At 42.3% G+C, this 26,140-nt stretch overlaps 1 protein-coding gene across 1 annotated transcript in view; it reads left to right on the top strand.

The window, feature by feature from the left end:
* Positions 1 to 25,391, top strand: part of slc30a3 (solute carrier family 30 member 3) — a 101,456-nt gene extending 76,065 nt beyond the window's left edge. The window contains exons 4-8 of the mRNA XM_033021402.1: positions 7,220 to 7,373; positions 13,762 to 13,978; positions 19,727 to 19,832; positions 23,621 to 23,755; positions 24,381 to 25,391. Of these exons, the coding sequence (XP_032877293.1) occupies positions 7,220 to 7,373; positions 13,762 to 13,978; positions 19,727 to 19,832; positions 23,621 to 23,755; positions 24,381 to 24,526 (758 nt within the window). The 3' untranslated portion in view covers positions 24,527 to 25,391. The remainder of the gene's footprint in view (positions 1 to 7,219; positions 7,374 to 13,761; positions 13,979 to 19,726; positions 19,833 to 23,620; positions 23,756 to 24,380) is intronic.
* Positions 25,392 to 26,140: the final 749 nt, after the last annotated feature.

Consider the following 26,140-nt stretch of genomic DNA (forward strand, 5'->3'; position numbering starts at 1 on the left):
ACTGGCTCTCCCTTGTCCAATATCCTAGTTACATCCTCAAAAAATTCCAGAAGATTAGTCAAGCATGATTTCCCCTTCGTAAATTCAGGCTGACTCGGACCGATCCTGCTACTACTATCCAAATGTGCCGTTATTTCATCCTTTATTATTGACTCCAGCAACTTCCCCACCACCGATGTCAGGCTAACTGGTCTATAATTCCCTGTTTTCTCTCTCCCACCTTTCTTAAAAAGTGGGATAACATAAGCTACGCTCCAATCCACAGGAACTGATCACGAATCTATAGAACATTGGAAAATGATCACCAATGCATCCATGATTTCTAGAACCACTTCCTTAAGTACCCTGGGATGCAGACCATCAGGCCCTGGGGATTTATCAGCCTTCAGTTCCATCAGTCTACCCAACACCATTTCCTGCCTAATGGGAATTTCCTTCAGTTCCTCCGTTACCCAAGATCCTCTGGCAACTAGTACATCAGGGAGATTGTTTGTGTCCTCCTTAGTGAAGACAGATCCAAAGTACCTGTTCAACTCGTCTGCCATTTCCTTGTTCCCCATAATAAATTTGCCCTTTTCAGTCCAATTTTGGTCTTAACTAATTTTTTCCTCTTCACATACCTAAAGAAGCGTTTACTATCCTCCTTTATATTCTTGGCTAACTTACCTTCGTATCTCATCTTTTCTCCCCCTATTGCCTTTTGTAGTTATCTTCTGTTGCTTTTTAAAAGTTACCCAATCCTCTGGCTTCCCGCTCATGTTTGCTATGTTATACTTGTTCTCTTTTATTTTTATACTGTCCCTGACTTCCCTTGTCAGCCATGGTTGCCCCTTACTCCCCTTGGAATCTTTCTTCCTCTTTGGAATGAACTGATCCTGCACCTTCTGTACTATTCCCAGAAATACCTGCCATTGTTGTTCCACTGTCATCCCTGCTAGGGTATCTAAAATTATTTCTATCTCACTCCTAAATGCTTTTAGAGGGTGGCGATCAGTCATCTTGATGTTACAATCCTGTGTGGTATAGGGGTCTCACATGGTGCTGTTAGGTTGGGGAATTTCAGGGCTTTGATCCAATGATAATGTAGTAACAGTGATGTATTCCCAATTCAGAATGAGGAGACTTCGAAGTTGGTTATTTCCACGCACCTACTGTCCTTGTCCTTCCACTCAAGGATGGCACAATGGTGCAGCTGGTAGAGCCGCTGCCTCATAACGCCAGAGTCTTGGGTTTGATCCTGACCACAGGAGCTCTCTGGGTGGAGTTTGCACGTTCTCCCTGTGACCACATGAGTTTCCTCCGAATGTGCTAGTTTTCTCCCACATCTCAAAGACATGTGGGTTTGTGGGTTACTTAGCCTCTATAAACTGCCCCTAGTGTGCAGTGAGTGAATGTGAAAATAGGATAACATAGAACTAGCGTGAACCGGTGATCAATGGCTAGCATGGATTCAGTTGGCCGATTGGCCTGTTTCTATACTGTACCTTTCAATCAGCCAATAGATATCAAAAGTTTAATTCTTATTATTACACAATATTATTACTATTAAATCCCAATTCTTTGTTCACCATTTAATTTTTATAAATGTCAGTCAGTTAATTCACATTCACACAGTATTCTTGCAGAATTATAATAATAGTCACCTCTGGAGTGGCTGGGAGAAAAATAGACTCCAGTAAGTACTAATGGTCATCGATTGTGCAAGATTTAATAGGTTACCCAAGGCCATGTCGTTATGAAATTGCTTCAGCTGAAACCTGTAAATCTTCGCCTCAATTAACTTAATACCACTGCTTACCGTTCACCTGGAGGCAATCACTCAATTGTAAAAAATATTTCTTCTCGAGTTTTGTTGATTTTCATTTAAATTATATTCCCGAATTACTGATTGAGCAGACAGCGCAATTTTTAGTTGCTGTATGAATCTTGATTTGTGCCTCATCTTTTGAAAGCAAACTCTACATTCACCACAAACAAAGACAATTAAAGAGATTTTAATTTATGCAGATCACCACACATTTACTGTGCCAGCAGTGTTTGTTGATAGTGTAACAACACACATTAGTATTTTATTCAGCAAACTTTTGAACACTTAAATTAATTATTGCAAAAGGAAAAACAATCCAATTTTTTTGTTAATCTTTCGTAAAATGTAAAGGATCACAAAAAATTACAATGACTTCAACCTGAACCATTGACTTTAAAACTGAATTAATGGACTTTTTTGTTCAGTTATTTTGTTATACAAAAAACTAATTAACACGGGAGCTTTAAATTTGGTTTCTAATGCATTTTGATTTGAAATGACTGCCAGGTCATCAAAAAAAAAAGATTAATGGAAAGTAGTTTGATTATTATTTGAAGTTTGCAAAAAATATAACTTTTTGAAGAACAATTTACATAATTATTATATAAGGGATGCCGTTTCAAGTTCTCCCCCACGGTGACTAGATATTGTACACTAATTGGCTCTGTCATTCAGACAGGCTTCGGGATAACTGGTATAGAATGAAAATGCAGGAACAATGAAGAATACCTTTCTTATGGAGCCATGAACTAGATTTTTTTCAGATTAGGAACCTGAAAACCCACACCATATTTTTTGTAAGAACCTCTACTAAAAGATCAGATAATATTAAGATATATTCTAAATGCACAGCACGGAAACATTCCTGTGTCAGAGATGCTTATACCATTTTCACACTATGATTTTTGTATTGTTGAAAATATTGACGTTCTCATCACTTTGAGGCCAAAAAAATATTTTCTTTGTCCACTGCCATACTAGATCGGGACATTTTTGTCTGAGAGAGATCTATCCAAAACAATGAGTAGATTATTCGTATTGCTTATTGGGCCATTTAAGCCCATTTAAGACTTGTTTCTGGGTTTACAGGCAGACTGTTTGGAGCCTTGTCTTGGAAAGGTAGCCTTTACTACTTCAATGTTTTTCATTTCTGACAACAGTCATTAATGTTGGCCTCACTGTGCAATATCAATAGCGAAGGTGTTAATAAATAAAGGCCAGCATATTGGCGCAACTGGACGAGCTGCTGTTTCACAGAGCCCTGGATAGATCCTGTCGTTGGGTGCTGTCTGTGTTGCACCTTCTCTCTGTGACCGTGTGGGTTTTGTCCGGGTGCTACGATTTCCTTCCATATCCTAAAGATGTGTGGGTTTGTTGGTTAATTGGCCTCTGTAAATTGCCTCTAGAGTGTATACGGGATGTGAAAGTGGGATGACATAGAACTTGTATCAACGAGTGATCAAAGGTTAACGTGAATTCAGTGGGCGAAAGGACCTATTTCCATGCTGTATCTTTCAATCAATCATTTATATGAAATGCTTAATATTGTTTAATAAAAACCTAAATATTAAAAATACCCCACCTCCTAAATATTTTTGAATTATTGCCCTGCTTTATGATTCACAATGTTACAGTATTGGATTTACAAAATTGAGATCTGAATATGTATTCTGCAATGTTAATAACTTGCACTGTTATAGCACCTGCAGAAATATAGGTCCTTTTCAATGTTTTAGTATAAGAAAACTGGAAGGCAAAATAAAGAAACATTAAAAGTGATCAAAACTGAACCAAGAGACTCCAGTCATACTGAATCTCTGCCTAGTCAAAAGGGAATATATTCACTGAGCAACCCAGAATCACTCTTGGTTCTGTCAATGAAGCATAACACAATTAAAATATGAGGTAAAGTATTCCGAGGGACAGAAGATGGAAAATTGGTGCGATGCTCACTATGAGAGATAGAGTTTAGGACAGTAATGGTTTCTGCCTAGATTACATTCCACACGAGAAGCATTGTAAGGTGTGTTGGCCTTTCATTCCTCTCCCTCCTGTGTTTAGTAATGCTGCTCCAAGCTTTTTCAATGGACTGCTTGTGAAATTGCAATGGATATCTCATCAGTAAGAATTACTTTCTCCTATTTCGAGGCAAGAGAGGAGAAACTTGGGTTTGTTTCAATTACACTGTATTTGCGGACATTTTGTGGGATTCGAGGACCAATTCGTTTAAGACAGAGAAATGAATTGATGCACTTTCAGCAGATCTTGACGTCCATCTCTGAGTGTTTCCCTGGGAAGAGACCGTCGATCAGAGGGTGGCTCAGCGAGTGAGGCAGCATCTATGGAGCGAAGGAAATAGGTGACGTTTCGGGTCGAGACCCTTCTTCAGACTCGACCCGAAACGTCACCTATTTCCTTTGCTCCATAGATGCTGCTTCACCCGCTGAGTTTCTCCAGCATTTTTATCTACCTTTGATTTTCCAGCTTCTGCAGTTCCTTCTTAAACAATAGATCAGAGAGTCCTCTGTTACGCAGCTGCTCTAGATGAACTGTGACTAGGACCCTTGCATCTTTCTCCGGACCCGCTTGTCAAATGCGCACTCTGCAAAGAGGTGGGCAACCTTCTCCACTCCATAACAGCCATCTGGAGGGCAGCACAGATTTGGAGTTAGAGTCTGATGATACAGGAAGGATCTGTCTGGGAGAGGCCCTCTCACTGCCAGCCCAATTAGGTCTTGGTGCCTGTTAGTGATGGGGTATTGGTGATGAGTTATTCTGCCAGACGAATGGGGCAGTCTGCTCAGGGAACCACCCCACAGGATACATCAATTCCTTGGTCCTCAATGTCTGCAGGATGTTCTGTGCTGACCACGCTCCGATGGTCTTGTGGTCAAAGATGTTGGTCTGAAAAAACGTTACCATGAAGGATAGGTGGTGGGTCAATGTCTAGCTGACTGGCGCATTGCGCAGCAGTGGTGCCAGGCCGATCCTATGCACCACCATGGATAGGTAGAACACCAGCAAGTAATGATACATGCTGCCCACTGGCTTTGGCTCCACGCACAGCCTGATGCAATAAAACAACAAAGTTGGCCATCAGGATGATGTGGGATATGCTTTTGCTACTATTGTCTTATGCATCATTCCATCAGACTTGCTCCATCTTTGATTCCCAGATGAACTGGAAGACAGCCCAAGTGATTGCCAGAATGGAGGAGTAGGAGATGGGCCACACCTGTGCTAAGTACAGCAGCCCTAAGAAGGCCTCACACCTGATGATCACGTTTTTATCGGTTATCAAGAGGGAGTGCTGCTCCCACCACCCCAATCGTTGTTTGACCCCGCTATCCACTCCAGCCAATTTTGTTGCACCCCGCCCAAACCAAATTCCCATCACCTTATCGTCACAGTGGTCACAGATGGTCAAACTAGTCACAGATGCTGATCAATCTGCAGACTGACCATGGATCTGAGCATGAGGAAGCAACACTGTCCATGTACAGGGAGGCTTTGATCTGAGTGCTCTCTGCCTGCCAATATCTCATTCTTCCTGATGGATTCAACAAAGGGTTCTCGACAGCACACATGCAAGATGGGGAGATCCTGGTCCCTTTATGTCCAGGTAGTGGAACAATGGACTGACCAAGTCATAGGGAGAAAGTTAATCCCTTTTCTTCAACCTACTAAACTGAGGTTGTATTTTGTAAAGCTGCAGTTTGAAGAAGGGACAGAGAATTCTGCCAGTTTCTTCACAAATTCCTCTGTTCATTTTAATTCATTCACAGCTGGAATTTAACTAATGAGGCAATTGCTACAACAATGTGTCAACGAGACACTCGGCAGCAGCTAAATATCTCCTGCTGAGCAATGGAGGTACATGCATGCTCATTTTCATCAAGCGAACATGTAACAACAATATTACTGTAAATCTGAATGTGTTAGCCCCGCTATTTTCGAAAGAAAGGCAAGAGAAAATAGGGATCTGCAGACGAGTTAGCCTGAAGTCAGTGACGGGGAATATGATGGAATCTATTATCGAGGAATAATGAGTCACTCTAATAACAATAGGTCTAGGCATTGGCATGGATTCATGGAAGGGAAATCGAGTTTAACAAAGACATTGGAACTTTTGAGGACTGTTAGAAATAAAATAGATAAGGACAAACCAAATGATCTGCTGTGTGTTAACTTTGGACTATCAAAAGGCCTTTGTTAGGACACCACATGAAAGATTAATTGTCCAAAATGCAAGCTCACAACCATGGGGCTAAGTTATTAGTGTGGTTTAGAGATTTCATAATTAGCAAGCAACAGAAACTTGAAATAAATTGGTCAGTTTCGGGCTGGGAGGCATGGCGTGCCACAAGAATTGATGCTGGGACTGTGGCTATTTACAATCAATGTCAATTAGTTGGATGTGAAAATCAAGTACAATATTTTTAATATTAATATTTAATGCTGGAACTACCCAGAAGGTAATTCAGGAGTTGTGGAGTGAGAAATCAAGTTAATGTTTCAGGTCAATGACATTTCTTCATGACTATTAATAATTTGTCATCAAAGTTCAATTGGAACCCCTTTTCACAGGATCAAAATCTCACTTTGTCAAGTCTGTATGGTAGCTTGTGTGCAAGGATCATCCACCTTTAAACCAGGTTATACATAAGCAACTAGCACTCCTCCATTTGAGGTTTGGTGCACGGAACACCATGACCTTTGTGTATAGTTCCCACTGTGACAGACATTAACGTCACTCTCCCATATGCAGCAGAAAACTGGATGCTTTGACAATGGCAAAGCCACTGTGATACACAACTGGTAGGAGATGGTCAGCTCAAAATAAGTGCAAACAGGTGAGGCACCATTTTCATATGTCATTAAGAAATAAATGCCCTGGCATCTCATTGTCAGGCAACTCAAAGCCCTGGACAGTTACCAGCAATTGTCTCTCCAAAATATCCTCCAAATGAACAGGCAGGATGGGGAAACAATACCATTGTCCTCCCCTAGATTGATATCCTGAAATCCAAATTATACTCAATTCTATCCATTAGGACCCGAAGCTTTGTTTGGGGATTCTGGTAAAATTGGGCTATTCTGATAAATGGAACCTCAGGTGTGTGAAATGGTTGCATTGTAACCATGTAAACATGTTATCTTGCTTGTATGAAATTCTCTGCACTTATTTTGAAATTTTTTAATATAATATCTCTGCTCAAATAATTTGCCTAATGGTTGTAAAATGATTCACTATAAATATTTGGGGGAACAGACAGGTCATTTGATTGTCACGATGAATATTATTCTGCATTTTGACAGCAAATCCAAAAGTAAAAACATCAGGGATCAGCAAAATACAAACAGACTGCCTTGTTCTAATCTTTGTGCTTTTTTTTCTGCTTTGTGTCACAGAGATTCTGGGAGCTTTCCTCTCTGTACTGTCAATCTGGGCAGTGACAGCAGTGTTGGTCTACCTTGCTATCCAGCGACTGATCAGCAAAGACTTTGAAATTGAAAGCCATGTAATGCTTATTACATCTGGGTGTGCTGTAGGAGTCAATATCATGTAAGTAATCTTAATGTTTTATTTGAACATTTTAATCACACAATATTTGATTTCTGAGTTCCAACAAACATGCCAAAAATGGTTGATAATTGGAAATGTAGACTGTAATATAAAATAATAAAACGGATTAAATCGGTGAAATTTAATGGCTATGCTGCCTGTCTTTACATTCAATTGTCCCTTTTTCCACTTTTCAAAATTTACACATCAAGAAAATAGGTCTTAATGAAAACTCTAACAAAATGAGTCAGTTAATCAAACAAAAAGCTGGAAATGCTGGAAATCAGAAAGAGAAGCAGAAAGTGCTGGAAACATTCAGCAGGTCCGGCATCATCTGTGAAAAGAGAAAGAGAATTCATGCTTTAAGATCCTTCATCAGAATATTTCCTGTTTATATGTCTCAGGTAACAAATATAACAGTTTACTTGCAAATTGGGACACTGTTGCAAAGGTACTTGAGACTTCTGATATGTCATGATATTCAGATGAAACAAAATAGCTCTAATAATATTTTTTAAATAGTGTTTTCTTAGTCAAGTTTGTTCGTTTCTGAGCTGTCATCCATGTTGCTGCAGAAGCCTCAGGGTAGAAATCAGAAAATGGAACACTAGTTTATTTTATTTTCCTCTCTAGACTGAAGGGCTTTGACTAATCTTAAAATGTTTACGGAGTTCAGCAAACCAAATCCAGCCAGAACCTTTGCCTGCTCGAAAAGGAGGTATTAGGGAAGCTGACCAAAGGTTTGGACAGAGAGGTAGGTTAAAGAGAATATTAAAGAATGACAAAGGCTTCAATTTGAGGTCTAGAATTCCGACTCTGAACTTCTATGATTCTATAATAATAATAATAAATTTTATATTTAATGGGCGCCTTTCATACAAAATCTCAAGGACACCTTACATAGTAAAACATATAATCAGAATAAAATAAGTAATAAAGACATCACAGAGACACAAATTAAAAACAGAATTCATTCCAAAAACAGAAAATCAAAAACACAGTGTGAAGAGAGAGCAGCGGCAACCAATTCGTGCCAGCGTCCACTCTCTCTTCACGGCAGCCATCTTGGACACAGACTTACAGGATTACATTAGACAAAAAAAATCATCCCCCCACAATGGATACCACTGTGGAGGAAGGCACAATGTCCAGTCCCCATCCCCAGTTCACCCCAAAGTCAGGCCTATTGAGGCCACCGCAATTGCCTCTACGGAGGCCCGATGTTCCTGGCCGTTCTCACCGGGTGGTCTTGCCCCGGCGTCGGGAGAGTCCTCTCGGCGGCTGGGCCACCTGGAACGGCCGCTTCCTAGCTTGAGACCGCGGCTTCCGGAGCCGACAAGGACGCACCGAGTTGGAGCTCCTAGGCTCCCAATGTTAAAGCCGGCGCCGCCCTCTCCGCTCCGCAGACCCGCAGCCCTATGAAAGAAAATAGACAATAGACAATAGGTGCAGGAGTAGGCCATTCAGCCCTTCGAGCCAGCACCGCCATTCAATGTGATCATGGCTGATCATCCACAATCAGTACCCCATTCCTGCCTTCTCCCCAGATCCCCAGACTCCACTATCTTTAAGAGCTCTAACTCTCTCTTGAAAGCATCCAGAGAATTGGCCTCTAATGCCTTCTGAGGCAGGGAATTCCACAGATTCACAACTCTCTGTGTGAAAAAGTTGTTCCTCATCTCCATTCTAAATGGCTTACCCCTTATTCTTAAACTGTGGCACCTGGTTTTGGACTCCTCCAACATCGGGAACATGTTTCCTACCTCTAGCGTGTCCAAACTCTTAATAATTTTATGTTTCAATAAGATAACCTCTCATCCTTCTAAAATCCAGAGTATACAAGCCCAGCCGCTCCTTTCTATCAACATATCTGGGAATTAACCACGTGAACCTACGCTGCACTCCCTCAATAGCAAGAATATCCTTCTTCAAATTTGGAGACCAAAACTGCAAACAATACTCCAGGTGTGGTCTCACTAGGGCCGTGTACAACTACAGAAGGACCTTTTTGCTCCTATACTCAACTACTCTTCTTATGAAGGCCAACATGCCATTAGTTTTCTTCACTGCCTTCTGTACCTGCAAGCTTCCTTTCAGTGATTGATGAACAAGGATCCCCCCAGATCTTGTTGTACTTCCCCTTTTCCCAATTTGACACCATTCAGATAATAATCTGCCTTCCTGTTTTTGCCACCAAAGTGGATAACCTCACATTTATCGGTGTCTTGACCCGAAACGTCACCTATTCCTTCGCTCCATAGTTGCTATCTCACCCGTTGAGTTTCTCCAGCATTTTTGTCTACCTTCGATTTTCCAGCATCTGCAGTTCTTTCTTAAACCTCACATTTATCCACTAAACTGCATCTGCCATGATCTGCCCACTCACCCAACCTGTCCAAGTCACCCTGCATCCTCATAACATCCTCCTCACAGCTCACACTGCCACCCAGCTTTGTGTCATCCTCAAATTTGCTATTGTTACTTTTAATCCCTTCATCTAAATCATGAATGTATATTGTAAATAGCTGCAATCCCAGCACCGAGCATTGCAGTACCCCATTAGTCACTTGTACACATTTGTAGAAACATAAAGTTCAGGATTGTAATTACAGAGCTCAGTCTAAAAAGCATATAGTCATAGGGCACAGAAACAGGCCATTTGGCCCATCACATCCATACCTTACATCAAGTATCAAATGATACTAATCTCATTTACTAGCAACTAATCTGTAGCCTTGTAAACCTCGGTAATTCAAATAGGCTTAAATATTGTGAGACTCCACCAATTCCTCTGGTTGCGAGTTCCAGATTCTAACCACACTCTCAGTAAAGATAATTCTTCTGATCCCATCTAAACCTTATACATGAAATCTTACACCTATACCCTTTAAGTATATCATTCTTTAGGAAACGGAGGTTCCCCTCTTGCATTATTGATGAGGCTCTCACTAAGGTCTCCTCGATATCCCACAGCTCCACCCTTGCTCCCCCTCCCCACATTGGTAACAAGGACAGAGTCCCCCTTGTCCTCACCTTCCACCCCATCAGCCGTCGCATACAGCATATAATCATCCAACATTTTCACCACCTCCAACGGGATCCCACTACTGGCCACATCTTCCAATCTCCACCCCTTTCTGCTTTCCGCAGAGACCGTTCCCTCGGCAAATCCCTGGTAACTCGTACCTTCCCACCCAAACAACCCCCTCCCCGGGTACTTCCCCCTGCAGCCACAGGAGATGCAACACCTGCCCCTTTACCTCCCCCCTCGCCTCCATCCGAGGACCCTGACAGTCTTTCCAGATGAGGCAGAGGTTCACTTGCACCTCCTCCAACCTCATCTACTGTGTCCGCAGTTCCAGGTGTCAACTCCTGTACATCGGTGAGACCAAGCGCAGGCTCGGCGATCGTTTCGCTGAACACCTCCGCTCAGTCCGCCTTAACCTACCTGACCTCCTGGTTGCTCAGCACTTTAACTCCCCCTCCCATTCCCAATCTGACCTTTCTGTCCTGGACCTCCTCCATTGTCAGAGTGAGGCCCAGCGCAAATTGGAGGAACAGCACCTCATATTTTGCTTGGGTAGTTTACACCCAGTGGTATAAACATTGACCTCTCCAACTTCAAATAGCCCTTGCTTTCCCTCTCTCTCTACCCCCTCCCCGTTCCCAGTTCTCCCACCGTCTCTGACTACATTCCATCTGTCCCGCCCACTCCCCTGACATCAGTCTGAAGAAGGGTCTCGACCCGAAATATCACCCATTCCTTCTCTCCAGAGATGCTGCCTGTCCTGCTGACTCCAGCATTTTGTGTCTACCTTCAATTTAAACGAGCATCTGCAGTTCTTTCCTACACACATCTTACGTCTATACCCTCTGGTTTTTGAACCTCTGCTATGGGAAATGTTTTTTGCTATTTATCCTACTCATACCCCTCTATCAGTTCCAACCCAATACTTTCATCTCAGCTGCCACTGCTCCAAAGAAAACAATCAGTCTGAAGAAGGGTCTCGATCCGAAACATCTTCTGTCCATTTCCTTCCACAGATGCTGCCTGACCCACTGAGTTCCTCCAGCAGTTTTCTTTTTGCCCAGCCAACCCTGTCTTGCTTTATCCCAGGCACCATCTTGGTGAACCTTCCCTGCACCTTCTCCAGTGCAGTTACTGCCTTTCTACAGTATGGCAACCAGAGCTGTACACAATATTCCTAACCAATGTTTTGAACAGTTGTACCACCGTTCTTATAGGCTCTGCCCCTGAAAAATGAAAGTAAATATTCATGGTTCGTGACGTATACCAAGGTCTTCCATTCTTCAATAATCCTGAGAGCTCAGCCATTCATAGTTATAATTGATTGATCAATTTTGGGCACATTGTAGAAATCATGATTGGTCAGGCTGCACTTGGGGTATGCATTCACCACGCTGCAAAAGGGATGCCATTAAGCTAGGGAGGGTTCAGAAAAGATTAACAGGAATATTGCCTGGACTGAAGCGATAAGGAAGTGATTGGATAGGCTGAAACTTGTTGTCACCGGAGCAAAGAAGGCAGAAGGTGACCGTACAAAATTATAAGCGGGAATGAATAAGGTAGAATCCCTTGTCTATCCCTCTCATCATTTTAAAGACCTCTATCAAGGGGGGACTTGATAGAGGTCTTTAAAATGATGAGAGGGATAGACAGAGTTGATGTGGACAAGCTTTTCCCTTTGAGAATAGGGAAGATTCAAACAAGAGGACATGACTTCAGAATTAAGGGACAGAAGTTTAGGGGTAACATGAGGGGGAACTTCTTTACTCAGAGAATGGTAGCGGTGTGGAATGAGCTTCCAGTGGAAGTGGTGAAGGCAGGTTCGTTGGTACCATTTAAAAATAAATTGGATAGGCATATGGATGAGAAGGGAATGGAGGGTTATGGTATGAGTGCAGGCAGGTGGGACTAAGGGAAAATAATTGTTCGGCACGGACTTGTAGGGCCGAGATGGCCTGTTTCCGTGCTGTAATTGTTATATGTTATATGTTATATGTTATAGGTAGACAGTCACAGTCTCTTTCCCAGGATAGGGGAGTCTAAAACTAGAGGGTGCGGGTTTAAGGTGATAGTGGAAAGATTTAAAAGGGATCTGAGGGGCAAGTTTTTTACACAGAGGATGGTGGGTAGATGGAATGAATTGCCAGAGGAATTGGTCGAGGCAGTGACAATTACAACATTTAAAAGGATAACCATGACCTGGTTGCAAGTTATATTACATATATTAAACCATGCCAGAGAATTGTCTAGTAGTTTCAAGGTAAAGTTGTGGATTTTGGTAGCAAATGAGCTGAGGAGTTGATCAACAGGTGTAAGTTGACATTGTTCCTGATGCAGTAGATTTGCTGTCAAAAGCTTCCCTCAGTGAAACATGACATTCAAGCTACCAATAGTCTAGTTTCAGACAGATGAATCTAAGAATAATTCATGTTTTATAATTTGCAGCTGTCATACAATCAATTCAAAGATAAAAGCTACACTTTTCTCCTTATCTGGAAAGCATGGCTGACGTGTGTTCATAAAATGATTCTTCATTCCAAAAGTTAGATTTAAATTGGTTAATTTATCTGTTATAAATTATTATAATATTTAATTATATGGAATCTATTAATAACAAATTAAATGCAGATAAATGTCTCAAAATGTTAGCCAGAAAATATTACTTTATTTTGTTTCATAGATTGATCTATTTGAATTAGTCTTTGTTTTAATATTCAATATTTCTAACAAAAAAAAGAATACTTACAATTTGAACATATTTCATCTCGAGTATTATGGTATTTACCACCTTATAAGCAATGATATATTACAACATTGACCTTTGATGTATGAAATATGGTCACTAATTTGAACACAGCTGAGTACTACGAACATCAATCCAATCATAACCACATGATGTGTCTTGATGATATTGAGAATGCGCAAAATATTAGGGTGATGATGGGCAATAATTCACTTGTTCTTCTTCAAAATGGTACTGCAAATGTTTTAATGTTCATCTGGGAGAACAGATGAGGCCTTGGCTTAACATTTCACGAGAAAGATGTGACTCACTCCATTATAAAAGGTTATGTGAACCTCGACTTTTATGTACTGGCATAGGACTCACCCCCATAACCTTCTGACGGTAAAAATGCTGAGCTGACATGATCAGTAGCTTAAAGTGGCTCAAAATCACAAACAATGTCATTCAATAGGCTAGTGTATACACAACACAAACGCCTTTGAATGTGTCACACCATTGGCATTATTTGTGGGCTGTAAAAACTTCAAGAACTGAAATAACTCAAACTTTAATCCACCACAGTCCTTGAAAATAAAATGAATCTGATAGGTTTCTTGCAATCACTTCTGTTTCAGAATGGCTGTCATACTCCATCAATCAACCCCTTTCCACAGCCACAGCCACCACTATGGAGCTGGCTATGAGGAGTTAGAAAACAGCAGAGTTGATGAACACTCTTCTCACCCAAACCATCTGGGAAACACCAGTGTGAGAGCAGCCTTCATACATGTCATTGGAGATTTGTTCCAGAGTATTGGAGTGTTTGTGGCAGCCACGATCATCTTCTTTAAGGTTTCTGCTTTTATAAATATTATTTTAATATTGTGCGTTATTTCTATGAGCTTATTCCACTGCAACAAATCAAATGTGCATTATGATAAATGTCACAAAATAATATTTTTTGATGGTAAGTAGTCAGAGATAATGTAATGGTAATTGTATTCACTCCAAGGCTAGATGCATTATGTTAGTGGTCAATAACTGATTCATTTTAATCATTAATGCTTTTCTCAAACTGGCACTCAAAAGAATTTGCAAAGAATTATGCCATATTCAGTCCAACCTGTCACACAGACTTTTTTGCTCCATCAGTTCCTTGCTCATCTAACCATCTGTGTAGTCTCTGTTGCTCTCTCACCCATCTGCACATCCAGCCTTCTCTTCAGTAAATCTATGCTTTTTGCCTCAAATGTTCAAGTGGTACATTTCACGATTTAACAATTTTTTTAGCCAACAATTTACTTGTCATTTCTAATTTGGATTTCTTGGTTACTGATTTTGGCTTCACCATGTGCTTTTCCCTCCAAGCAGAAATAAACTTTATCTATCTATCTATCTATCTATCTATCTATCTATCTATCTATCTATCTATCTATCCATCTATCCATCTATCTATCTATCTATCTATCTATCCTTCTATCTATCCTTCTATCTATATTTTATCTATCTATATTTTATCTATCTATACATCTTCTATCTATACACCATCTATCCATCTATCCATCCATCCATCCATCCATCCATCCATCCATCCATCCATCCATCCATCCATCCATCCATCCATCCATCCATCTATCCATCTTCTATCTATACATAACTAAAACTCTGATCTTGTGCTCTTCTGGTTTGCGCGGTTTTTCTATTTGCCCCAAAACGGTACGCGATAGCGCTACGATTTTTCATCAGCTCACTCACCGTTCTCCTGTGCTGTGAGTGCTTCAAGTTTCATTCCGATCGGTAGTATATTGTAAACGTTAGCGAGGTTTAAAAATCGTAAAAACCGCACGTGTGCAGATCGATCTCCTCTCCTGCCAGTCAGCGCTGCACGAATTTGTCACTTCTCCTGTCACTCCCCGGGACGGTCCGCGCCTTCCTGCGCCATTGCGTCTTTACCGGAGGTCTCCACCAATTTTCGGAGGGACTGGAAACGGCCTGGCCCGGCCCGGAGATGTCGCCAAATAGAAAGTCTGATCCCGGCGGAGGAGAACGTCCAGTGCCCACTGTGAGTCCCAAACGCACTGCCAATGCAACGCCCCGCAGCTCCAGCCCAATCCCCACTAGTCTCCCTCGCTGGCTCCTGCCCCCTTGCCCGTGATACCCCCTTCCCCCATGGCTCTTCCCCTGACTTTTCTCTGAGCTCTCCCCCCACCCCCACTCCCCCCACCCACATGCCGGCGCGACTGTAGCTGCTGGTGCTTCCAGGCCGAGCTGAGGATCCGAGGCCTGGCTCTAAGGGCGCCGACGGCTGATGCTCCTCTGGGGCACGCATGAAGGGAGCCAAGCGGCAACCTCGAGATCCTTGGGAGGTGAGGAGGGAGTGTGGGGGAGGAGAGGGGATAGAGGGAGAGGAGGGGAGTAGGGAAGGGAGAGAAGTTATGGAGGGAGGGAAGGAGGGAGGGAGTGACTGAAGGTAGGGAAAAGGAGAGGTGAGGGAGGGATTGGGGGAGGGTAGGAGGCGAGGGAAAAGAAGAGGGAGGAGGTGAGCTGGGAGAGTGGGGGAGGAGGGTGAATAGAGGGAGAGATGGGGGGGGAGTAGAGGAGGGGGGAGTGGGGGAGGTAGGGAGTGGGGTGTAGAGGGAGAGGAGAGCAGTGGGGGAGGTGAGCAGGGATAGTGGGGGTATAGGGGGAGGTGAGGTGTGGGGGAGGTGGGAAATAAGGAGGGGAGATGAGTTATGGAGGGAGGGAGGGAGTGACTGAGGGTTAGGGAAAGGAGTGGGAGAGAGAGATGAGGGAGGGATTGGGGGAGGGGAGGAGGAGAGGGGAAAGAAGAGGGGAGGTGAAGAGGAGGGGGAGAAAGTGCTCGGGATGAGGGGAAATGAGCTGTGCCTGTGCAATTGGGGGCTATGGGTGAATGGTGGAATATTGCGTTGGGGGACCAAGCCTCCTGTGTGACCCCCCCCCCCCCCCTGATTTTAGACAATCGACAATAGACGCAGGATTACGCCATTCAGCCCTTCGAGCCAGCACCGCCATTCAATGTGATCATGGCTGATCATCCCCAATCAGTACCCCGTTCCTGCCTTCTCCCCATATCCCCTGACTCCGCTATCTTTAAGAGCCCTATCTAGCTCTCTCTTGAAAGTAATCAGAGAACCGGCCTCCATGCTCTCTGTTGCAGAGAATTCCACAGACTCACAACTATCTGTGAGAAAAAGTCTTTCCTCGTCTCCGTTCTAAATAGCTTACCCCTTATTCTTAAACTGTGGCCCTTGGTTCTGGACTCCCCCAACATCGGGAACATGTTTCCTGTCTCTAGCGTGTCCAAACCCTTAACAATCTTATATGTTTGAATAAGATATCCTCTCATCCTTTTAAACTCCAGAGTGTACAAGTCCAGCCGCTCCTTTCTCTCAGCATATGACAGTCCCGCCATCCCGGGAATTACCCATGTAAACCTACGCTGCACCCTCAATAGCATGAATGTCCTTCCTCAAATTAGGGAACCAAAACTGCACACAATACTCCAGGTGTGGTCTCACTCGGCCCCTGTACAGCTGCAGAAGGACCTCTTTGCTCCTATACTCGACTCCTCTTGTTATAAAGGCCATTAAGGGACAGAAGTTTAGGGGTAACATGAGGGGGAACTTCTTTACTCAGAGAGTGGTAGCTGTGTGGAATGTGCTTCCAGTGGAAGTGGTGGAGGCAGGTTCGATTTTATCATTTAAAAATATATTGGATAGGTATATGGACAGGAAAGGAATGGAGGGCTATGGTCTGAGTGCAGGTAGATGAGACTAGGGGAGAATAAGTTTTCGGCACGGACTTGAAGAGCCAAGATGGCCTGTTTCCGTGCTGTAATTGTTATATGGTTATATGTTATATGTTAACATGCCATTCGCTTTCTTCACTGCCTGCTGTACCTGCATGCTTACTTTCATAGACTGATGAACACGGACCCCCAGAACCCTTGTACTTCCCCTTTTCCCAACTTGACGCCATTTAGATAGTAATCTGCCTTCCTGTTTTTGATATCAAAGTGGATAACCTCACGTTTATCCACATTAAACTTCATCTGCCATGCATCTGCGCACTCCCCCAACCTGTCCAAGTCACCCTGCATTCTCATAGCATCCTCCTCACACATCACACTGCCACCCAGCTTTGTGTCATCTGCAAATTTGCTAATGTTACTTTGATTCCCTTCATCCAAATCTGATGTATATAGTAAATAGCTGCGGTCCCAGCACCAAGCCACTAGTCACTGCCTGCCATTCTGAAAGGGACCCGTTAATCCCTACTCTCTGTTTCCTGTCTGCCAACCAATTTTCTATCCATGTCAGCACTCTACCCCCAATACCATGTGCTCTAATTTTGCCCACTAATCTCCTATGTGGGACCTTATCAAATGCTTACTGAAAGTCCAGATACACTACATCCACAGGCTCCCCCTTGTCCATTTTCCTAGTTTCATCCTCAAAAAATTCCAGAAGATTAGTCAAGCATGATTCCCCCTTCGTAAATCCATGCTGACTTGGACCGATCCTGTTACTGCTATCCAAATGTGCGGCTATTTCATCTTTTATAATTGACTCCAGCAACTTCCCCACCACCGATGTCAGGCTAACTGGTCTATAATTCCGTTTTCTCTCTCCGGCCTTTCTTAAAAAGTGGGATAACATTAGCTTCCCTCCAATCCACAGGAACTGATCCTGAGTCTTTAGAACATTGGAAAATTTTCGCCAATGCATCCACGATTTCTAGAGCCACTTCCTTAAGTACCCTGGGATGCAGACCATCAGGCCCTGGGGATTTATCAGCCTTCAGTCCCATCAGTCTACCCAACACCATTTCCTGCCTAATGTGGATTTCCTACAGTTCCTCCATCACCCCAGAACCTCCAGCCACTAGTAGATCAGGAAGATTGTTTGTGTCCTCCTTAGTGAAGACAGTCCTCCTTAGTGTTCAACTCATCTGCCATTTCCTTGTCCCCCTTAATAAATTCACCTATATCGGTCTTCAAGAGTTCAACTTTGGTCTTAACTAATTTTTCCTCTTCACATACCTAAAGAAGCTTTTACTATCCTCCTTTATATTCTTGGCTAGCTTACCTTCGTAACTCATCTTTTCTCCTCGTATTGTCTTTTTGGTTATCTTCTGTTGCTCTTTAAACATTACCCAATGCTCTTGCTTCCCGCTCATCTTTGCTACGTTGTACTTCTTCTCTTTTTATTTTTATACTGTTCCTGACTTCCCTTGTCAGCCACGGTCGCCACTTACTCCCCTTGGAATCTTTCTTCCTCCTAGGAATGAACTGATCCTGCACCTTCTGTATTATGCCTAGAAATACCTGCCATTGTTGTTCCACTGTCATCCCTGCTAGTGTATCTTTCCAGTTAACTTTGGCCAGCTCCTCCCTCATGGCCCCATTGTCCCCTTTATTCAACTGCAACACTGACACCTCCGATCTACCCTTCTCCCTCTCCAATTGTAGATTAAACCTGACCATGTTATGGTCACTGCCTCCTAATGGCTCATTAACCTCAAGTTCCTTTATCAAATCCGGTTCATTACATAACACTAAATCTAGAATTGCCTTCTCCCTGGTAGGCTCCAATACAAGCTGCTCTAACTATCCATCACGGAGGCAATCCACAAACTCCCTTTGTTGGGGTCCAGAACCAACCTGATTTTCCCAGTCTACCTGCATGCTGAAATCTCCCATAACAACCACAGCATTACCTTTGCTACATGCCAATTTTAACTCCTGATTCAACTTGCACCCTATGTCCAGGCCACTGTTTGGGGACCTGTAGATAAGTCCCATTAGGGTATTTTTACCCTCACAATTCCTTAGTTCTATCCATACTGACTCCACATCTCCTGTTTCAAAGTCACCTTGCAAGGGACTGAATTTCATTCCTCACCAACAGAGCAACCCCACCCCCTCTGCCCACCTGTCTGTCTTTTCGATAAGAGGTATACCCTTCGATATTCAGTTCCCAGCCCTGGCCCTCTTGCAGCCATGTCTCTGTAATTCCCACAACATCATACTTGCCAATTTCTAACTGAGTCTCAAGCTCGTCCACTTTATTTCTTATACTTCGCGTATTCATATACAACACTTTGTCCTCCGTATTCACGTCCCCCCTCGCACCACTCGCAATTGGCCCTGACCTTACTCTGTTGTCCATTCTCAAGCTTTACTTCCCATTAATTCGAGAATCTTTTGTAATTTTTCCTGTACTCACTTCCCCTTCAACTCCATCTTTATACTCCCAATTTGTCAATCCCTCCCCCCTCCCCCCAATGGTACTTATGGATGTTTATGGACAAATATAACAACATTTTGGAAGAAACAAGACTCTGGACTAATAGGGAAACAAACTAATGAGACTGCCAGAACCCATTACTTAGGAAGAGGCTGTTGGACACTTAAAATAGGTATTATATGATACGGCAAAACCAGTGCGGTTATATAATAGAAAATAATGTTTAGCAAATCTAACAAACTTAAGGATGTAGCAGATTAAATTTAAAAAATGATTCTTACATTTTTTTTAAATATAAGCACTTTGTTCATTCTTTGTTTTTCAATTGCAGCCTGCATATAAAATTGCGGATCCTATCTCTACATTTTTCTTCTCCATTTTTGTCCTGTGCACTACTATTACTATTTTAAGAGATGTCTTCCGTGTGTTACTGGAAGGTAGGACATTTCAATGCAATTTGCCTAAAAATTGATAATTTTGATATTAGCCACGTCAGATCTTCCATGAAAATGAGGCATTAAATATACCATCAATCGTCAAATTACATTTGAAATATAACAGTCATTTGTGTTTACTTCATTAAATAATAGGAGTATAAAGTATTATGCTAATAGATTACTAGCACATAAATTCATTTGCTTACATAGAAACATAGAAACATAGAAATTAGGTGCAGGAGTAGGCCATTCGGCCCTTCGAGCCTGCACCGCCATTCAATATGATCATGGCTGATCATCCAACTCAGTATCCCGTACCTGCCTTCTCTCCATACCCTCTGATCCCCTTAGCCACAAGGGCCACATCTAACTCCCTCTTAAATATAGCCAATGAACTGGCCTCGACTACCCTCTGTGGCAGGGAGTTCCAGAGATTCACCACTCTCTGTGTGAAAAAAGTTCTTCTCATCTCGGTTTTAAAGGATTTCCCCCTTATCCTTAAGCTGTGACCCCTTGTCCTGGACTTCCCCAACATCGGGAGCAATCTTCCTGCATCTAGCCTGTCCAACCCCTTAAGAATTTTGTAAGTTTCTATAAGATCCCCTCTCAATCTCCTAAATTCTAGAGAGTATAAACCAAGTCTATCCAGTCTTTCTTCATAAGACAGTCCTGACATCCCAGGAATCAGTCTGGTGAACTTTCTCTGCACTCCCTCTATGGCAATAATGTCCTTCCTCAGATTTGGAGACCAAAACTGTACGCAATACTCCAGGTGTGGTCTCACCAAGACCCTGTACAACTGCAGTAGAACCTCCCTGCTCCTATACTCAAATCCTTTTGCTATGAAAGCTAACATACCATTCGCTTTCTTCACTGCCTGCTGCACCTGCATGCCCACTTTCAATGACTGGTGTACCATGACACCCAGGTCTCGCTGCATCTCCCCTTTTCCTAGTCGGCCACCATTTAGATAATAGTCTGCTTTCCTGTTTTTGCCACCAAAATGGATAACCTCACATTTATCCACATTATACTGCATCTGCCAAACATTTGCCCACTCACCCAGCCTATCCAAGTCACCTTGCAGTCTCCTAGCATCCTCCTCACAGCTAACACTGGCCCCCAGCTTAGTGTCATCCGCAAACTTGGAGATATTGCCTTCAATTCCCTCATCCAGATCATTAATATATATTGTAAATAGCTGGGGTCCCAGCACTGAGCCTTGCGGTACCCCACTAGTCACTGCCTGCCATTGTGAAAAGGACCCGTTTACTCCTACTCTTTGCTTCCTGTTTGCCAGCCAGTTCTCTATCCACATCAATACTGGACCCCCAATGCCGTGTGCTTTAAGTTTGTAAACTAATCTCTTATGTGGGACCTTGTCGAAAGCCTTCTGGAAGTCCAGATACACCACATCCACTGGTTCTCCCCTATCCACGCTACTAGTTACATCCTCGAAAAATTCTATAAGATTCGTCAGACATGATTTACCTTTTGTAAATCCATGCTGACTTTGTCCAATGATTTCACCACTTTCCAAATGTGCTGCTATCCCATCTTTAATAACTGACTCTAGCAGTTTGTAACATTAAATTGTAACATTATTTTGTGTTAGGATCTCTGGCTTGGCCAACATTCATTGGTTATACTTCAATGCCCTGAATTAAATGGCTTACTTGACAGATAAATGAAAAACACAATTCTGTAAGTCTGGGTCACACAAGGGCAAACGGAGTGAAGAAAGTATTTTTCTTTAACCAAGAGATTCGTCAACTGCATGATTTTTTGTGACAATCGAGTATTTTTATGGTTATCATAATTGACATTAACATTTTATTCAGGTTTATGTAATTATTTTAATTTAAATTCTCCAGTTGTCATTTGTGTATTTGAACTTGTGTTTCCAGATCCAGGCTTCGCTTTGCTTATTATTCTGACAATTTATAAGCAATGCAATTGTACGCAATACACAATGTGGGTAAACCGTGATCTTAGAAAAACAGTGCAGATGCATCTTTTCCCAAAAACGACCTTATCGTGAATGTAGCAATGATGAAAATATCCAATGGATCTTTTCCTTGCAGTGAACATTTAGATGCGCGGTAATGATGAAGAGGCCTCAGCCCTTAAAGCACAACTTATGCAGCATCACTGCAGCAACTTGTGGTGATCCCTAAAAATGGAAGAAATTGGCAGAAAAGTGAAGATTCCAGGTTAAGACGACAAGGCAGCTTCTCTGGGAATGGGATGTGCAAGAGGTGACTGGTCCAGCAGTTGGATAGCAGTGGGAAAATAGCTGTTCTTAAGTCTGGATGTCCTCATGAATATAACACGATCAGTACAAATTGGCAACAACACTTACTACTCGATAACCATCAGCACATCAAAACTGTACTCAGCTCCCTGCTCTACTAACTCTATACCCATGACTGTAACCGGTCACAGTTCCAACTCCATCATTAAATTCACTGATGACACCATCGTTGTTGGGAGGAATTACAGATAATGATGGACAGAAGACATTTCTTATCGGGACCCTTCTTCAGACTGCTGGCATGTGGAATAATGACACCGGAATAATGACGTTTCTTTGGAGACTACAGTATAGGGACAGAAGACTGTTGAGGTGAGAGAAGGAAGACATCGGTGAAGACTGTGGCCAATAAATTAGCACCTGACTTCAAAACCTGTCCAGGGATGCCATCCAGGGTGGAGTTTTTCGAGAGTTTACCCTTGTGAAATTAGTTTTGACTTCTGCCACCAAGATGTATGGGACTGAGTTATTGGGGGATGGGCATCACACAGAGCTGGAGCTTTGCTTGCCTGTTCAAAAGAGGCATAACATGCACTGAGTTCATCAAGTAGAGATGTGCTATTGCCAAAGATTGCCCCCAATTTCGGCTTGTAGCTCGTGATGGTATTCAGGACCGCCACAGTCGTCTGGCATCCAGTTGACTAAATTGAAGCTCCACCTTGTTCTGCCACGTGACCCCACCACCAGTCACATCTTCTTTTTGCCTTCCACAGAGACTGCTCGCTCTGCAACTCCTTGGTTCACTCATCCTTTCCCACCCTTATCCCTCATCCACCAGGTACTTTCCCCTGCAACTGCAGGAGACATAACACTGTGGTAGTTACTTTACCAGACCGACAGTCATGATTAAAGAAGACAGCTCATTATCACCTTGCAAAGGGCAATTACGTTTGGGCAATAAATGCTGGCCTTAGTAGCAATGCCCATATTCTGGGAAATTAATTAAATTGGGCCAAGAGAATCTACATTAGAAATAGTTAATTACTAGATAAAGTATAGTTTGAGCGCTTATACTGAAACAAATCAAAAACTCTGGACTTACAAACACACTGTCCATCCTTGACAATGTGATAATGAACTGTTTTCTTGGACTGCTAATATCGTTCCGGTGAAGTTACTGCCACAGTGCTGCTGGGTAGTATTCAGAGATCTAAAATACTGACAGCTGAAATAAAAGAATGTCTCACACTATATCCTCAAAGTGTAGGTGCTGTCAAAATTGTGAAGAACAATAGAATTCTAATTTTAAACCCGAGGCTTGCTTACAGTGAGACTGCTATTGTGCCAAATTGAGCAACAAGCTGCAGCAGTAATTGCATTTTCTCTGCAGTGGGTTCAGAAGAATAGGGACTTTTGTGACTTACTCCCCTCATGAAAAAAATAACTGTAGACATTTTCCTTTCATTGCTTCCAATCTGAATAAACTTTGTTGTTGTGCTTTAAACACATGTAATAACCTACTGTTCATGCGTAGGTACTCCTAAAGGCTTGACATTTAATTCAGTGAAAGAAGTACTTATTTCCGTAAGAGGAGTGAAAGCTGTCCACAATCTCCAACTCTGGGCTTTGACATTGAACCAGCCACTGCTATCTGTCCATATTGCCATAGGTGAGTAATGCTATAATCATATTATCATATCATTTAATTATATCATTCTATTTAGAGCTGAAATATTGTTATAGAGGGAGAGGATGTTGTCTGGAAGTTTCTAAGTAGAAAAATTTGCTGCTGAGGTCCTCAAAAAAAAAAAAGACTTATATGGTGGATATATGGAAGGTCAGAGGAGGAGAGGAGGTAGTTGAGGCAGGTACTATAATAACATTTAAAAGATATTTGGACAGGTACATGAATAGGAAAGTTTTAGAAGGATATGGACCAAACAATGACAAATGGGACTAGCTTAGGTAGTGAATCTTTGATGGGCATGGACGAGTTGGGCCAATGGGCCTGTTTCTGCACTGTATGCCTCTAAATCCAAATCAGATTGGAAATAATGCAGAAGGTCAGGGCTCTGGGTGTTTGGAGTGGTCTAACTCAAACATACACCCAATTGATTGGGGAATTAGAAATAAACAATTTTAGACCATATTTTGTATCAACAGTACCACCAATATCACTAAATGCGTTGTCGAACAAAAGTACCAGTGGTTTACTTTATAAATGAATAATTGAATACATTTCTATTTCTGTGGATCACCTATGTAATGCTTTTCTGCTAATCATACTATTGCAGAGGAGAATGCAGATGCTCAAACTGTGCTTAAGGAAACCACTGAAATCCTTCGAAGCAAGTTCTCCTTCCACACTACAACAATTCAAGTTGAAAAGTTCACAGAGGACATGTTAGACTGCAGCCAGTGCCAAGATCCAAAAGACTGAGATTGTCAAAACCAAGATCCCAGGAGGTGCCATTTGTTGTTGTGTTGTACATTTGTCTATGTATTTTACATGATTTCCAAAAATCTAGCACAGCTTCCACGGCCATTGAACTTACACCATTTGGGTATAGGAGCTCAATGCTTTTCTGCAAAGCAAAAATTCTATGGGAATGTATCAAAAATAGGCCAAATTATTCTTGATTGAGTAGTCATACTTCCCCAGTCAGAAACCAAAGTAGTTTAGTTGTAATATTTTGGGTGGAGGGCAATACAGAATTAAGTGGAGTTCAATAATTATTGGTCTGAATTTTCCTGAAAATCACTGGGAGCTCTATGTGCAACTGCAGCTGTTTTATTCCATCAGTGTCAATAAACTGTAAACACGGTTTACAACCCTGTGTGCACAGATCGGTCTTAGATCCTCGCACCCCACCCCACCACGTGATGTTCATCAGCAATTTCCCAAAGGAGCTCTGAAGTTGGGCTGATCAAAGAATCCAGTGGCAGAGAGACAATTTTCTGAAAATTTCCAGCAAGTTGTAGAAGACATTGGTGGTGCTACACTTGTTATTCTGTGTTCAGTTTTTGTCACACCTACAGGAAGGATGTTATTAAGCTGGAAAGTGTGCAGAGAAGATGTATGTGGATGTTGCCAGGACTTGAGGGACTGAGCTATACGGAGAGGTTTGGCAGGCTAGGACTATATTCTGTGGAGGGCAGGATGCGGAGGGGCGATCTTATAGGGGAATAGATAATCTGAACTCTTTTACACAGGGTAGGGGAATCAAAAACAAGAGGATATAAGATGCGATTTAATATGTACCTGAGGGGCAACCTTTTCACTCAGAGGGTGATGGGTATATGGAACAAGCTATTAGAGGAAGTAGTTGAGGCAGATATTATAATATAATTTAAAAGGCACTTGGACTGGTGGATGAATATAAAAGGTTGAGAAGGATATGGGCCAAATGTGGTCAAATGGGACTAGCTTAGATGGAGCATCTTGGTTAGCATGGACAAGTTGGGCTGAATAGCTGCATGACTCTGTACTCCGCCCCCAGACCTATGCCAATTCACTGACTCCATAAATTTCAAAGGAAAGATATAGCTATGACCGAGAAAGTACATCTCATGCACTTTATATCTTTTGAACTAATTGGGATGTGACTAATTTTTAAATAGTTTAAAAGTGAAATGCATATGAGCAACACAGCCATCTTTTTATTTAAGAGCCAGTGAAGTCTGGGGACAAGGCTTAACCACCTTTCGATGCATTTCTGTGAAACAACATGTGCAGCCTTGCTACATGAAGTCATTTGCAACCATCCAGCCTTGTGCTACACTTGGCTTTGTTCAGCAGGTGGAGCAAGCTTCATCTGGAAGTTGCTGCTTCAAGATCTGTTCACAGTAAACACTGGCAGAATACAGGAATGGAGCAACTAGCTGCTGCTGCCAGGAAATTCCAGGCCACAGTTTATTGTGCACAACTTAGGGAATCCTGGAGTTAAAATGTAACAACTGGTTACCTGAACAAAATCAGCATATTCAAGACAAAGGGATTTCTTGATTTATTCATGATTCACCCAGAGAGATGTGAATCTGTGGAATTCTCTGC

Source organism: Amblyraja radiata, chromosome 5 (genome assembly GCF_010909765.2).
Source record: "Amblyraja radiata isolate CabotCenter1 chromosome 5, sAmbRad1.1.pri, whole genome shotgun sequence".
Lineage (NCBI taxonomy): Eukaryota > Metazoa > Chordata > Chondrichthyes > Rajiformes > Rajidae > Amblyraja > Amblyraja radiata.